We start from the raw sequence: 17,482 nt of genomic DNA on the forward strand, positions 1-17,482 counted from the left end.
TTCCCTAGAGTGGAATAACATTGAGTAGCACCCTTGATCACTTTACTCTCTGGTAAGGTTGGATTATTCCTAAAAATGTGGCAGTAAATAGAATTCCAATGTATTATGGCTCCTATCAATGTATAAGACTTAGCAAAAAATACTGAATAATTTCCTGTCGTTGGTTATGATAGAAATAGAAATGCATCCTAGGACTTATTGACAGCAAGGTTTTAGAAACAAAGGAATGTAAGTATATAGAGATCCATTGCTTCTTGCTAGATGCCAATCAGCAAATACTGATTCTCTTCCCTGCTCACTGAACATACAAACTCTGATGGACCCTTTCCTGTTTATGAAACATGTCAGTATGTTTATTTTTAGGTAGAAGACAGAGGTAGTACTCCTCTTGCCTTTACAAAGAAGGAGTAGAATCTCTAAGAAACATCTGCAGTTTTCCATTAGACAGCTTTTACTATTTTTAAGACTCAAAGAGCTACTTCTTGCCCAATAGCATCTTTTCCAGTCCACACTGACATTTTGACAGTTGTGGTTTTAAAAACAAATACAACTGTCTAGTTTCACAGTGTTCAGGGTGTTGGGGTTAGAGATGTAAGTTTTCTTTGCTGACTGTGCCTGCATTCCCAGAACTCGCTGCAAAAATGGCATTCAAGACTGTGCTGATTGGAGTGATGAAAACTTGTGTGAATACTTTTCTAATCATGATTCTGGAAAACCTGAAAACTGCTATTAATTGCCTACAGACTTCTCTCAAAAATTGACATATTTACGTGCCTGACTGGGGTAGGGAAAAGGGAAAAGCTACATGAATGTGATCCCAGTGTTAATGAATAGGCAGAAATCAGAGCCAACATATAGGTACCTTGCCCATTTTTAAGCCTTATCCCCAACTTTAGAATGGTTTTCTGCCCTGTGCACAAGGTTATGGGGATCACACAAGTGGACTCTAGCTTGATTATTTCAACCAATATAAAGGGTAATAATTCTAAGACCTTTCAGAGCATATAAACAGCTTAGCATGGCCCTGGTTCAGATTCAGCTGAAAACTAGTTTAGTCCATAGCTAGTCTTAATAGTGGACAGCAGTCAAAAAATTTTCCACCACATCAGAATTGTCTGCTCTTCTTGTCTTTCAGAGCTTAAAATTATTTCCAGTAGATAGTGACCTTGAAAAAGGACTGGATTTGAATCTTACACTATCACTACAGTGGTTGAGTGACCTGAGAAAAGTTATTTCACCTCTTCAAAATGGTTTCCTCATCTGAACAATGTGGTTCTCTTAGGATTTTTATAACCAAAGACATAAAACAAGTGGTAGTGCTATTCTTTCATCATAGTAGCTACAGGAATTGTAGAGAATTAAAACCTGCAAGGATATGGTAGATTGTACTATTGTTCAAAATTATCTCCTACTCTGCTCTGGGGGAGGATTATCCTCCCACAATCTCATGGGCATCAGACTTGACTATGCATGTGACTTCCTCTGACTCATGTGAACATTAATAATGTGCATCACCTCCTAGCAAGTTTGAGGAACTAGTTGGCTGTTTACCTTCTTTTCCCTGTCAGGAGATTGGCAGTGTTCCAATTAAAGGATGCTTCTGTACTAAAGTACAAACCACAGACATCAAAAGTTAAAAACCTTTGTAGCAAATAAAAATTTTAGTCACTTGTTGTGTACCATAACCCTATTATCCTGACATTAGGGATTACAAGAAAAACTTTGCTCTTCATCCACAATCACCAATGTATACCCTATCACTTAAAGAATGAATCTCTAAAATAGTTTTAGAGGTTGTTGGAAAAAAGTTTCTGCTTAGGGGAATAAGAGGCTTAACCTTAGTCAGCACATAAATAAACAAGTTGCTCTGGGATGAGTCTGGCTAGAAATCTATTGCACCTCTATGTAGCTCTCTCCTATAGAGCTAAGTGAAATAGTTGTACACTTATTGTGATGGTGGCAGTCTTCTTAAGCATATCAATCTATTACTGTCATCCTGAAGCTTCAGGATGAATAGAGGACATTTATACCACTCAAAAGCATTTCAGGAAGATAGTAGCATCATTAACAGAAATGCAAACTCTCCAGTTGCACTTCGGAACTGCCTACTTCATTGCCCTTCCAGTCATTCTACTTGCTTTTGTCAGCTACACGTAAAAATGACTTATGTAACAGCTTTATACTACCATCTTCTCTGCCAGGAAGGAAGCTACGAGGGCCCCAAGGGCCCGCAAGTACAGGGCTGCAGTGGAACCTGGGGTGAGTATAGCAGTCCAACCAATTTGTAATTTTGTTTACGGTGGAGCCCTCAGGACCCTGTTACTGTAGCAGTGTACTTCAACAGAAGTTACATACATCCTGTGAGGAAAATGAGTTGATGTAAACTCACAAATCCTACTTACACAGTTCTTCATTTTTGGAACAATTAACTAATAGGGACTTTTAGGTATAGAAGTATAGTACCTTCAAAAGGTATGTGAATTGCTATAAACATTTACAATTGTCAGAAGTATAAATAATTTTGTTCTCCAACTGGTCTTGCTACAGATTATACATGAACATTTCATTTTGACTTGTAAATCTGTTAAAGTTGTATAGCTGCTTCAACAAAATTTCCACTAGTTCTTTAAGACAAGGGAATTTTCCTGTAAGCATCCTGACTGGTAGCAGTTATACATTCATTACATGTTACAACTCTTAAACACCTACAATTACACTCAATTCTACTGTATGCTAACATCTAAAAAACATCAGCTAGAATTATCACTTAGGGAAAATACAAAGTGACCCAGGAGACATTCCTACTAGAAACACTTTTTCAGTCACTTCATAAAAGGATTATTCTACAAAGAAGGGATACAGTCTGAACATCAGGTTACATCTACAAAATAGAGGCACAAAGTCCCTACTTCATAAATTGAGGATGAAGTGAGGTAAAATTGAGATAATACACAAAAGGTACTTAATATGCTTACAATGAAAATAGCATCAAGAGAAAAATCTCCTTTGCTTACCTACAGGAATATTCAACCCATATAGTTAAACCCTAAAGGCTGCTGGAGTGCCAAAAAAGTTTTCAAGCATGAGAGTTTTACACCACCTTTGTTATGTTATCCTGTGTTTCTAGAATTTAATTATATTTCATCAAAGGCTATCGGTCATATTACATGCCAATGTTTAGCTTTCCATTAACAATTCTGCTTACTGTGTACAGGTCATTGTCAATGAAATAAATAAAACCATGTACTAGGCAAAGAACTTTATTAACCTTTGTTTCAAACTTTATTCCCAGGCTTCTTCAGCTTAATTAGCTGCAAAGAATAAATTGTGTATAAGCAAAAACTGAAAAGAGCTGCAGTGTCCAAGGGGCTTGGGCTTAAAAATATTAGATCTAGATTTTATCAGATCCATAAACAAAACAATTTTAAAAAGCAGTCATAATATAAAATAGCAGCTCCCAGTAACTTCTTCAAGTTTATCTTCTTCAGAAGTTGATCAGTTCAGTTTGCCTCATTCTTAGAAGCCTCATCAAAATTCTCCACAAGATCTAGGGGAAAAAAAAAAATTGTGCAAACAGCCACTTTACAAACAATCACCAGATCTTAATTAATAGGAGATAAGAAAATGTTCCCAAATGTCAACACCTGTCATTACTTCCAGAGGCCACTATCTATTCAGTACATTGAGAACTGCATGTCTGGGCATATAACTAATACCAAAGGAAGCTATTAATTTGACAATGATTTAATAAGCACCACACTTAGATAAGTTTATATCATCTCTATTCCCTCCCATTAAAAAAATTAAACAATGCATCAATTAATATGGGGGAGCAGAACCAACCATGCACATGATTTTGAAGTTTTCTTGGGTTCTCATGGACCCTTATCTATGCAAAGTGGCAATATTTATGAATCCAGTGATTCTCCTGCTCAATACATGATTTGTTTTACAACAAAGTAAATTATCCAAGAATAAAGAGAAAAATGCCAAAGGAATTTATTACCAAAGGAGTTATCCTGCTATAGATTTTATAATTATATCCCAAGATAATTAAGCAATTTCTCTATGCCTTCTCATAAACTCACGAATTTTGAAGTAGGAAACAAAGGTTGTTTCCTACTTCAAAATTTCTGATCCACAGATCATTATATTTAGTTCACAATATACATACCTACGTATGTATTCAATATTTAAGGTTAGATACCTAAACCTTCTTGGGATCCCAAACAAAAAAACAGGTCAAGTCAATAAACATTAACTCCTAGTTAACCAACACTCCATTACTGTTCTCATTACATGCTCCCTACGCCTCACTCCCCACCCTCTTAACTTATTACTCCCTCCACCAAGGTAGTTTTAACTGTGAAGAGTCTTTGTTCCCCTTGCTCGTAGATTCTCCAGATTAACCACAAGTGAAGGATCCTACCTGGAACTTCATCATCATCATCCTCTCCAGTAGCAAGTGGTGCTTTTCCATCCACAGCTGTGAAAGGGAAACAAATTAATTTGTATATTTCTCCATGTCTTCAACAACATTAACAAAAAGAACAGATGAAATGCCAAGTGTTCTTACAACCTATATTCATTATGACAAGTGACATTTTGGATTTTGCCTATTGTACCATTAATAACATGATATTCTGATATGTGCAAAGGACAAGAACACTAATACTGATTAACAAAACAAACTGTATACCCATCTTTTTAATCCCTCTGGCTCCCCATAAACTGAGAGCAGGAGGGATCCCTCAGGGTACAGATAAAAAAACACTCCACATACCACCTAATGGTTATGATTTACTTTAGGAAGCAAATGAAGTAGTCAGTCTCAGATACTCTGTTTGTATATGGTATAAAACTCGAAAAACATTTAATGAAATGAAATAAAAGAATCTAAAAATTTAAAGTGTCTTTGAAAGGCAAGCATCCTCTTTTCCATTATCAAACAAAAATGTAAACCAAGGGTGAGGGTTGAGACCTCACAGTACTAGCTCTTTACAATTATGAGTGGGATACTTCAAAAAGTCTACTATAGTTCTGGGAGCCCAAGATGGCCTAAAACCTTTGAATATCTACCCATGTAACAGTACAATTATAAACTGAGGCAGAGTGAGAAAACACTTAGAAAAACATGGGTAACTACATATAAAGTCATGTAAGAAGACAGGTTTGCTCCTATATTCCTATTCTTCAAAATTTTAAGCAAAAAACCTCACCACAAAGTAGTTACATACTCCCTTGATGTATACTTCTTCAATGATACTACTTTCTGTCCTGAACAAAATCCCCAGCAAACTGTAATTAAAAGCTAAAATACTGGCAGGTCATCTCTTCATGACTGTTGGCAATACCAACTGTAGTGCTGCAACTAAAGAAATCTATAACTATAGAAGAACTTTATTAGGCATTTCAAAATAACTAGAAGAGTCCAAAGATTCCCAGCACATAGAAATGATGAATGATATGGAAATGCTAATTACACTAATATATTTTTAATCAATTCTAAAATATAAGTGGTTACCAGCTAAGTCCAAAATTAACATTTTTATCATTTCCAGTTAATAAAGGTTAAGAAATCCTTAGTTTCTGATTCAAAACAAAATTAGTAGAAAATAAATACTCCACTAAGTCAACAATAATGATCACAACAAACTAGGCCAATTACTGTAAACACAAAGAACACTTGTTTAAAATCAGTTAAATATGTAAGACTAATGTTCACATTCCAAATTTAAAAACAAAAATCTTATCACTTGGAGCCCAGAGATCACAAAAATGTGCTGCTAAATGGATATAGCCCTAGTAAAACCACTGCTGGGAAACTCACATTGTTTGGGCAGAGCTTCAGCCAGTCTCCTTAAACTAGTCAGACTGTCTGCTCCAAGCTGGTTTAAGATGCTGGGTAGCATTTCTGTCAGTTGCTTTGTCTCAGCATGGCCTGTAATGGTGAAAGTGTTTGCTGCCAGAGATGCCTGAACTTTAGGGTTGTTAAAGTGAATCACTGTTCCTTGGTTTGTAAACATATTCACCTATAAAGAAAAAAAAACATTCAAATTAAAATGCCCAACCAAGTATGATAAATATTCCTTTAAAACCAAGTATGATAAACAAACAAACACTGAAGTCTGGCTAACTAATCTAGTATTTCACTTTGAAGTTGAGGTGAAATTTTGCCTGGAATGGAATCTGTAATCAAACAGCTTACAAACTTAGCAATCTCCCTAATATTAGTTAACAAAGTAAAAACACATTTTAGAAACTTTCAAGCATAGTAGGATATGAGATGTTTTGCATTTTTAAAAAAGAGTCAATTTTTTTTTTATTGCATGAACATCTAATCTTTTTCCAACTAAATTTTATTTGACCCTTACCTCTTCAATACCAGAGATATTGTTTACCCCTAACTTCTTTAAGGAGAACTGAAGTTTTTTATCATCTGCTGTAGCTGTTCTATGAACCACCTTCTTCTTTCTGCGAGCAGTTCCCTAATATGGGGAGGAAAAGAGAAAATAGCACATTTATACTATAACAACAAACATTTTCAAATGGGAATAGTAGTTTCTAATTCTTTCCTGGCCTTACGTTCTGCATAAGAAAATAACCATAACCACAAACTGTGCAGTTGAATAGGCAAACTAAGGTAAAGATGGAAGCAAAAAGAGAGAAAAAACTGTCTATAAATCTTTTGTAATTTCTAAATTTCTAAGTTTTGTCACATATATATATAAAAAATGATTCTTTGAAAGTTCTTAACATTGATGTCCTTTTATATTACTTGCTCTAAGAGTGATCAGAGGTGGTATGTATCACTTAGATTAAACCACATTTAGAGAACCTCCACATCCTAATTACTTACCTTTTCTTTTTACATTAAAGAAAAATCAACATTAAAAATAATACTCCCAGGCAAAATAGTGGATGGAATAATCAAATGAATCTATATATGTACTTCTATAGCACCCTAGAGTAAAAATCTGAAGTTCTTATTTTAACTTACAAGGCTCCTATACATAATCTACTCTGTCCTTAATGTGCTATGCCTGACGATATTCTTCACAGTCTGTTCCTTAAACAGGGTGAGCAGGCTATGACCCTAGGGAATGGCTCCCTTCCTCACTGCAGGTCTCTTGTTACCATATCAAAGAGGCTTGTTGCAACTAAAAATGTAAAATAGCAACTCCTTCACTCATTTTTCTATCCTGGTTTACTTCTCCTTATAAAACTTATTTCTATAAGAGATAATCTAAATTCCTTGAGATATTTATTCTGTTTACTTGCTAACCCACTTACTAGCTCACTGAAGACACTCAAGGAGAGGTTACCACCCAACTACCTCACCACCCTCAACCTCTACCCCATTTCTGATTCATCTTTTAAAACACTGTTTAAGTCATTCCTCTTCTGTGCCTTCCTTAAACTGTGCAAACTATTGGCCTCCTGGGCCAAGTCACTTCCATCTCTGTGTTTTGAAAAAGCTTCTATTGCACTAGGCATATCACAGATTAATTAATTATAGATTAAAAAAAAAGTCTGTCTCCACTACTAGGCTAGAAGTCTCCCTAGAGACTTTTCACTTCTTAAATTTTACCTTTTCAGGATTAAAAAATATCAAAGGCTTAAGTAAATCAGTTTAAAGAACACACACACACACACACACACAACTTGTTACCAAATCCTCCCCCAACCGAATAATCACACTTTAGTGGTCATATGGATACCTCATTTCCAAAGATTCCTATAAGATTATAAAAACAAAACCAGCAAACCACCTACAGGTTCCATACATTTCACAAATGCAAAGTTCAATTTTTTACATATTATGTTCTGTTTAAATAATGAAATAAAGAGGTTTTATAACATCTATCTAATAGTAGCTCATACCATTTTCTCTAAGGCAAAACTCAACTCACATCCCATAAGTATTTTTTAAAAAGGTATAGAAAATGTTTACATATTATTCTGACAACAGAAATAATTTTTATATAAGCTAAACAAGTATTAAGACATTAAGATACAAAGTTTAATCCTATATGTTAGCTTTTAAAATCATGGAAAACTGAAGGGTTTCCTTTGCCCTAGTGTGATGCCTTAACAAGTAAAGCCTAATGATCAGAGTAACAAGCTTACACATCATTCCTGAAACTGTACCTAATGGAATGGTGGCTAAAAATACCAATATAGAGCATCCAAATAATGGTTTACCAAGAATATGATGAGCTTTTATGGCTTCCAAAGGCTACAGCCTGGTAATTGTTAAAAAGGATAAGAAACACCTAATGTGTTAGTTAATGTGGAAGATTATAAGGGTGAGCAAAAGGGGGTGCGGGGTGGAAATCAGGATATTCACTGCTGGCAAAGTTCAGTAATTTAACAGAGCTGCATCTTTTTATTTAACCTAAGTTAAACTTTTGGTTACTTCACAGTAGACTCTGCTTAAAGGTAAATGCTAAGAGTTGGGAAAATTTAATAGGTAATAAACTTGTATTATGGAAGCCTCACAAGTTTTACCAAGTAAAGACATGTTCTGTTTCAACAAACTGCCACACCTTTTTAAATACTAGGAATGTGCTAACACAATACAAAATACAACTAGGTAGACCTCTGTCTAAAGAAACTTCTGACTTAAGTAAATTATATAGAGAATGATCTAAGAAACAAATCCCAAAAAGAATTTCTATGAAGAGAATCAATATCTGCAAGGGGGGGAAAATTAATTAACTCCAAACTGATCATTTAAAATTCAATTATTTCCATTCTTCACTTGCAAAGTCAGAACAGAAAAGACACCTATTTAGGTAATAGTTTCAAATCTGTCATCACTCGTAAACTCCAAAATATACCTTTATAAAGATATTTTCATATATCCTTGAAAATACAGAATTAACCAGAAAGGCATTTAGTTCGGAATGCATTACAGAAAGATCTTAATTTACACGAGGCAAACTTCTAACTTAAGTATAACAGGAAAAACTTAACAAATTCATTTAGTTACCAAAAAATAAAAAGGGCTGAAGGTGTAGCTCAGTGGTAGAGTACTTGCTTAGCACGTACTAGGAACTGAATTCCAGATCTCCAGTACAGCAAAGGTACGAACAAATCCCAATGAGTTTACACAACTTAAATCAAAACAAGTGAAGTTATGGAGCACAATGATCTAACTGAAATAACACATTTTTTTCTTACTAAAAAAATCAGTAAACATTTTGATTCTACTTATATACTGTAACGCTAAAGGCAAACATTTACAAATGAGCAATGTTTTTAGTTTAAATGTTCATTTCTTCTAGATTCGTCTGCTTTTTCACCTTTTTATATACTACCTGCAAGTCTCATTCATATTTATCTAACCTCTGCTCCCTGCCCCCACCCCGAATTTATTCGTTTTGTGACTTTCTCTCCATGGGCAAAGTGGCAAATCAACATTATAAGTGCAAAAAGAATTTCAAAAACTAAAACTACTAAAACTTACTTTCCCACCAATGCGCACTTGTGCCTGCAATTTGGCGAGTTTTTCCTGGTTCATGATTGTTTCTTTCATCTAGAAAAAAGGAAATTCTCAGCAACGAAAAGTCTAGCTCATTCTCGCATTCCACGCTCGCTATTTCCCAAAACACCAGTAGAACAAATGTCCTACCCAGGCCAAGGCCTGAATGCCAAACCCGCCCCGCTAAGCTCCAAATTTCGGCTCGGAGAGAGCTCAAAGAGCACCCACCTCCCCTTCCCTCCCCCGCAACTCAGCCCTTTACAGCCCTAAAACAAGGGCTCTAACCCACGCCTGTCCAGCTCCCCCCACCCCGGCCCTGGCCCGGCCTCGGCCTAGCCAGGGCCTGCCCGGCCCGGCACATCTCCGCAAGCCTCGCGGTACCTGAGGCTCCTGTCCTCGGGTTCCGCCGCGAGGTGGAGGAAGAGACGGCGTCGCCTCGCCCCCAGGGCAGCCGCCCCTGGCTCGACCTCGCCCCCGAGAATCAGCCTGAGCGGGTGCGCCTGTCCGTCGCATCGCCTTCCTGTCCTCAGCCCTGTCCCTCCCTGTCTCGCTCCTTCCGGGAACTTCCCGCCCCCGATCCCGTCCTCCTCCCACGCTGGCGTCCAGAGCCTTTTTGTACCTTGTCGGAGCGGAAATGGGGCCGCGCGGGGGACTAGGGTTGGCGCTCAGGGGGTCTCTGGCAGACCAGCTGAGATTAGGCGCACACACGAGGGGACGCAAGATGGCAGCTAGAGGGAGGCCGGAAGTGATGCAACGCCACTTCCTCCGACAGTCAGGAAATGGGCTTTGCCTTACTGCGCATGCGCAGCGCAGCGCCGCGACTTTTGGCTGGTTTTGGGGGCGGTTGGCTTCTCTCATCTTTCAGCGGCGGCGGTCTGCAGGCTTCACCAGAGACTCTGGGCTGGAGGCGTCGCCCATAGCCCTGGGAAAGGGCAGAGAAATCAGAAAGCTTGGTTCATTACAGTTAAGGTTGAGTTAATGCATCTTACCTCCGTGGGTCCTGATCCCGAGGTTCATTACCATCAGAAGAAAGGGTTTAGGGCGCCCACCTGTGCGCGTGTGTTTAGCAGGTGTCCACACATTGAAATGTATGGGTCCGAGAATTGTCAAAAACTGCCAGACTGATTTTGCTTCCCAAGATTAGGTAGTTTGGTAGATTTCGATTCAGCGTTTCTGAGGAATGTATTCAGAATTCATCCCCAAGCTCCACCCCTCGAAAAACAGTTCTGTAGGACTAGAGGTGAGAACTATAACCTACTCTTAAGCGAATTTAGCGGGCAATGAACCTTCTTAAACTCAGCTACATGTTTACCTTCTATTTCTTTTACAGACAAAAAGTTACTTATGATAGCAAATTGGCATGGATTTGACAACAGCGATTCACAATGGAACAAATTTTACATTTCTTTACTGATTAATTCTATCAGATGAAATTGTGCCTGGTGTGTTGAAGAGACTAAATACATGGATGTGAGTTAAAATTTGCTGAATGCTAGGACAAACTTTAAGGAAATCTTAAAACCACCAATTTGTAAAATGGCAATTAAAATAAAAGATACTGACTGGTCAGCCTTTTGTGATCATAGCTATGAAATGTTTTTGCATTTCAAAAGTGAGTCCAAAAATCTTAGAATAAAATTTATATAGCAAGAAAACTTAAATGAAAGTGCATACTCCTTCCAATTAATTTGATCAATTTTTTTTCCTTTAAGTACCTTTTAGGTGCAAGTTTGTTAAAACTGCGATGTCTTATTAAGAAGACCACTAAGATAACTGTTATTGCATTTTAGATTAATTGTAACAGTTATTTGATTAAAAAAAAGTGCTGCTTCTATTATCAAATGAGTAAATTTTAGTACAGAAGTAGGTGTTTTTATTGTTAGGTCATGTGAATTCTCATCCTAATGATAAAGATCAAATGAAATAACTGTGCCAACAGTATCCAGTGCAATAGAGATATAAAATATTTGTAAATACTCTCCTTTTTGATAGGAATGTTTGTCTTTGTTCCGGAACATTTTTACCCCTTTCCTCCATATAATACTAGGGGCATTTGAAACTTCCTAGTTGTGACATTTTCTTGTTTTACATAAACAAGATTTTATATGTGTGCAATCAATACCTGTTTTCAGCAGTATGGAGATTCCTAAGAAAACTTGGAATGGAACCACCATTTGACCCAATTATCCCACTCCTTAGTTTATACCCAAAAAAATCAGCATACTACAGTGACACAGCTACATCCATGTTTTTAGCAGGTCAATTCACAATAGCTAAACTATGGAAGCAACCTAGATGCCCCTCAACAGATGAATGGATAAAGAAAATGTGGTACATATACACAATGGAATAATACTCATCCTTAAAGAAGGATAAAATTATGGCATTTGCAGGTAAATGAATGGTACTAGAAAAATATCTTGCTAAATGAAATAAGCCAATCCCAGATAACCAAAGACTAAATGTTTTTCTGGTAAGTGGATGCCGATCCATAGTGGGGATTGGGTAGGGAAGAATGAAGGAACTTTGGATTATGTAGAGCGGAGTGAGGAGAGGAGTGGGGTGGTGGGCATGGGAAGGATGGTACAATGAGACAGACATTATTTATTTATTTATTTATTTTTTTTGGGGGGGTGCTGGGGTTTGAACCCAGGGCCTTGTGCTTACAAGGCAAGCACTCTACTGACTGAGCTATCTCCCCAGCCCCGACATTATTACCCTATATACATGTATGAAAAAAATTTTTAAACTTCCCTATTTAAAAAAAAAAAAAAAAAAAAAACTTCTATGTGAACTGCTTGATTCAAGGCTTACAAAAGACTTTCAAATAAAAATCTTGAATCATAGTCATATTAAAACATATACCTATTTTCAGGCAATGTGAGTTATTTTTTTACTTTGCTCTGGTTCCCCTTTTATCTCATTCTTTTATAGTTTTAAATAGCTGTACCATGCTGAAAAATCATCAAAGATAACTATAGAAGAAGAATAATTTTATTTTAACCCCAGCTACTTCCTGTTCATTTTGTGAGTAGGCAAGTACTTCTTTCTGGTTCTGGTCATATTTACATACCAGGCTCTTAAAAAATGACCAAAGGGATTTTTTTCTCCTCTCCACCTCCAACTAATTACTTCCTTGTAATCTTAGTTTGGGAATACCATTTCCTGTGTGCTCCCAGTGTCTATGGCAAATGTGAGTAATTGGCTTCCACAAATCACTGCTTAACAGCCTAAGAATCATTTATTCATCACTCAAGATAGCCCCTACCAATAGAGAAGAAAGGTGAAACCTGTTTGTCCTCCATGGTTTATAGTTTATGGTCTAATCAAAACCCATGAATTGCTTTTATCTCTGAGTTGTACTTTAGCAAGAGCCAAAATATTCACTTTATATTGTGCTTATTTCTTTTCTTTTACTTTTTTCATAGCTTTATTGAGATAAAATACAATAAAATGCACATATTTGAAATATGCAATTTGATCAGTTTTGACATGTATGTAACCAATACAATCAATATAGAAAGTAGTTCCATTACTTATTTTTTAATTTAAAATCATGCAGATTGTTTCCTGTATGATTTATTACATTACAAATAATTCATCTCAAGATATATAGAATCCCACTCCCACATGTCAACTACTTCAAAATTGAGTGACACACTTATAAATATCTCACAGGTCAAGGAAGAAAGCACAAGAAAAGTTAATAAAAATAAGTGCTTTGAACTAAGGTTAAGAAAAGTTTAAAATATCAGAATCTCTGGGATGAAACAGTACTTAGATGAACATTTATAACTTAAAGTATTTGTATCAGAAAGAAACTCGATTAACAACCAAATTATTTTCAAATTAGGGAATAGAAAGGAAAAAATAAGAGTAGGAACAGAAATATATGAAATAGGGAAGAAATAATACAGCTAAAAGTTGATAAAAATCAAGTCTAATTAAGAAAAAAGCAAGAATACAAATTATCAATGGAAAGGGAGCAATCAAAATAACCCTACAGATGCTAAAAATATGTAAGGTAATACTACAATTGCATGCCAACATATGTGATAGCTTACATAACATGGTCTATATTAGAGAAGGATCCGTGTGCTGCTGAGAATAAAGTGTATTCAGTCTTGATGGATGAAATATTCTATATATGTATGTAAAGTCTAAATTATCAATTATATTTTTTAGTTCTATAGCTTCTTTATTTAGTTTTTGTTTGGCGGATCTATTCAGTGGTGACAGAGGCTTGTTAAAGTTACCCAGTATTATTGTGTTGTGGTCTACTTGATTCTTGAAACTGAGGAGCGTTTGTTTGATGTATGTAAATTCTCCATTGTTTGGAGCATAAATATTTGCAATTGTTATGTTTTGTTGTGATAGTTCCTTTAAGCATTATGAAATGTCCTTCTGTCCCTTCTGAATTAACTTTAGCTGGTGTGAGGATAGAAAACCCTGCTTATTTACAAGATCCATGTGAATGATGGTTTTTTTGGCCCATCCTTTTACCTTCAGTCTGAGGATCTCTTTGCAGTTTCTTGAAGGAGGTGAGTTTCTTGAAGACAGCTTATTGTTGGCTCTTGGTTTTTAATCTGGTCTGCCAGTCTGTGTCTTTTGATTGATGAGTTTAGGCCATATATGTTCAATGTTATTATTGAGAAATGATTTTTATTTTCTTCCATTTTGATTTTTCTGGTTTTTACCTTGAATTATTTTCTCCTTTATTGAATATTTTTCTATTGTATTTCCTCCCTTTGCTGGTTTTCACTTTTTTTCATTTCTTGTTCATAAAGTATTTTATTGAAAATGTTTTGCAGTGCAGGCTTTCCAGTTGTGAATTCTTTTCACTTTTGTTTATCATGGAAGGTTTTTATTTCATCAGCAATTCTGAAGCTTAATTTTGCTGGGTTTAATATTCTCAGCTTGCATCCATTTTCTTTCAGAGCTTGGTATATAAATAATATGTAACACTTCATGAATTTGTGTGTCATCCTTGCACAGAAGCCATGCTAATCTTCTCTGTATCATTCCAATTTTAGTATATGTGCTGTTGAGGCAAGCACTATTATGCTTATTTCTCAAAGACCCTTGAGCCCCATTCTGATCTGAGAGAAGTTTTGAAAAATCACTTAGGATGAATGCTCCCATGCTTTTAGTTGTTTCATGACCTGGCCCTTGCCATGTATCCATGATAGACAATGACAACTTCTTAATGTTAATTTTTTTCCTTATTGTGTATTCTTTATAGTCTTTCTCTTATTCAAAGTCACCATCATATTCATCATTGTTGTCTTTTTCATCTCTTCCTTCATCTCCTCTTCCTTTATCTTCTTTATAAACCTCCTTATACTCTTGTTCTAATATCTCTGCCTTTGTCAAGATAATGCCTATATGTATATTTTTAGCTATCCAAAGTCTCAAGAAATACTGCTGAAACACTCTCAAACTCATTACTTTATTAAATTCAAAGTGAGAAATTGATAATTTTGTTGAGTTAGTGGAGAATTAGATAGGGAGTCTTTATTTCCCACTAGGTTATACTGAGTGCTTGCTCTTTGATCTTCACAGAAAACTTATGAGAGGATACTTCCTATTTTGTTGGTGAAGGAACTGAGCTTAGAGGGTTAAAGGTCTGAAAATTGATAGAACTAACGTTGTCTTCCCTGCTCTCAGTCTATCCATCTCTATGTATCTGAATGTATAAATGTTGCCTTCACTCTTGCTGTCAGAGGAAGAAGATTCGCTCTACCCATACTCAATCCCTGTTTCAGGATTTTGATTCTGTTATTGTCTCCCACCTGTCTTGCTTTTCTACTTCTACTAGTACAATAAAATGCTTTAATACCAGACATTTTAAAAGAGACAAAACGAAAAGTTTCTTTGAATTGTGTCCCGCTCTAGCCACTACTTAACATTTGGGCTCCCTTTTATAGCAGAATTTCTCTGATAAATTGTCTGAACCTCTAACTCAGCAAATCAAAAAAGATAAATTCTCTTTTCATTTTTTTAAAAGCCTTTGAGCAGCATCTGGCACTGTTGGCCACTTCCACACTTTTGAAACATATTCTTCTTCAGGCTAACAAACATCTCAGTTTCCTGGTTTTTCAACTTTGCTGGTTTCTCCTCAGTCTACTTTGGTTTATTTTCCTCCTATAGATTTTGAATTGCTCACTTTTTAGTCCCCTATTCTCTTTTCTTTTTCTCCCTAAATAGTATTAACCAATCCCATAGTTTTAAATATCTTTTTATTGATAATCTTAAATTTATAATTCCAATACTGACTCCTTTTGAACTCTGAACTAAATGTTATTTTTACATTATTATGGAGAACTTAAGATATGTAAAAATAAAAAAAAAAACACTGGTAGATCCAACACCCACCATCAATAATTATCAATCAACACATAAACTCAATATTCTTTTTTGTAATTCATTTTTATTGAAACAAATGGGATACATGTTGTTTCTCTGTACATGAAGTAGAGGTATACCATTTGTGTAATCATACGTTTACCTAGGGTAATAGTTTTTGATTCATTCTCTTATTTTTTTTCTTCTCCTCCACCCCTCCCACCCCTCTTATCCTTCTATACAGTCCCTCCTTCCTCCATTCTTGCCCCCCTCACCCCCCCATTATGTGTCATCATCCGCTTATCAGCAAGATCATTCTTCCTTTGATTTTTTGAGATTGGCTTATCTCACTTAGCACGATATTCTCCAATTTCATCCATTTGCCTGCAAATGCCATAATTTCATTATTATTTATGGCTGAGTAATATTCCATTGTATGTATATACCAGTTTCTTTATCCATTCATCAATTGAAGGACATCTAGGTTGGTTCCACAGTCTGGCTATTGTGAATTGAGCAACTATGAACATTGATGTGGCTGTATCTCTGTAGTATGCTGATTTTAAGTCCTTTGGGTATAGGCCGAGGAGTGGGATAGCTGGGTCAAATGGTGGGCCCATTCCAAGTTTTCTAAGGAATCTCTACACTGCTTTCCAGAGTGGCTGCACTAATTTGCAGCCCCACCAGCAATGTATGAGTGTACATTTTTCCCCACATCCTCTCCAACACCTATTGTTGCTAGTATTCTTGAAAATTGCCATTCTAATTGGGTGAGATGGAATCTTAGTGTAGTTTTGATTTGCATTTCTTTTATTACTAGAGATGTTGAACATTTTTTCATATATCTGTTGATTGCTTGTATCTTCTGTGAAGTGTCTGTTCATTTCCTTAGCCCATTTGTTGATTGGGTTATTTGTATTCTTGGTGTAGAGTTTTTGAGTTCTCTATATATTCTGGAGATTAGTGCTCTATCTGAAGTATGAGTGGCAAAGATTTTCTCCCACTCTGTAGGCTCTCTCTTCGCATTGCTGATAGTTTCCTTGGCTGAGAGAAAGCTATTTAGTTTGAAGCTATCCCAGTTATTGATTCTTGCTTTTATTTCTTGTGCTATGGGAGTCCTGTTAAGGAAGTCTGATCCTAAGCCGACATGCTGAAGATTTGGACCTACTTTTTCTTCTATAAGATGCAGGGTCTCTGGTCTGATTCCAAAGTCCTTGATTCATTTTGAGTTGATTTTTGTGCAGGGTGAGAGATAGGGGTTTGGTTTCACTCTAAACCCCTAGCATATGGATTTCCAGTTTTCCCAGCACCATTTGTCGAAGAGGCTGCCTTTCCTCCATTGCATATTTTTGGCACCTTTGTCTAGTATGAGAAAATTGTATTTTTTGGGTTTGTCTCCATGTCCTCTATTCTGTACCATTGATCTACCTGTCTATTTTGGTGCCAATACCATGCCGTTTTTGTTACTATTGCTTTGTAATAGAGTTGAAGGTCTGGTATTGCAATACCCCCTGTTTCTTTCTTCCTGCTAAGGATTGCTTTAGCTCTTCTGGGTTTCTTATTCTTCCTAATGAATTTCATGATCGCTTGCTCTATTTCTGTGAGATACATCATTGGGATTTTAATTGGAATTGCATTGAATCTGTATAG

The 17,482-nt window shown here is 36.2% G+C and overlaps 1 protein-coding gene and 1 non-coding gene across 3 annotated transcripts; both read right to left on the reverse strand.

Moving 5' to 3' along the window:
• Positions 1-3,244: 3,244 nt before the first annotated feature.
• On the reverse strand, positions 3,245-10,243 carry Btf3 (basic transcription factor 3). 2 transcript variants are annotated; one of them, XM_047554680.1, is made up of 6 exons: positions 10,107-10,243; positions 9,473-9,541; positions 6,375-6,488; positions 5,831-6,032; positions 4,430-4,486; positions 3,245-3,547 (listed from the first exon to the last, which is right to left on the reverse strand). In XM_047554680.1, the coding sequence occupies exons 2-6, from the start codon at positions 9,539-9,541 to the stop codon at positions 3,501-3,503; spliced, it is 489 nt and encodes a 162-aa protein (XP_047410636.1). In that variant the 5' UTR covers positions 10,107-10,243; the 3' UTR covers positions 3,245-3,500. The 2 variants fall into 2 exon arrangements, with proteins under 2 accessions (XP_047410636.1, XP_047410635.1); XM_047554679.1 differs by lacking the exon at positions 10,107-10,243 and adding an exon at positions 9,869-10,045.
• Positions 10,244-14,437: 4,194 nt separating this feature from the next.
• On the reverse strand, positions 14,438-14,544 carry LOC124987789 (U6 spliceosomal RNA). Its single transcript, XR_007109299.1, has one exon. It is a non-coding gene; the product is annotated as a U6 spliceosomal RNA (small nuclear RNA).
• Between the last annotated feature and the right edge of the window lie 2,938 nt (positions 14,545-17,482).

The sequence above is a fragment of the Sciurus carolinensis genome, chromosome 6 (assembly GCF_902686445.1).
Source record: "Sciurus carolinensis chromosome 6, mSciCar1.2, whole genome shotgun sequence".
Taxonomy (NCBI): domain Eukaryota; kingdom Metazoa; phylum Chordata; class Mammalia; order Rodentia; family Sciuridae; genus Sciurus; species Sciurus carolinensis.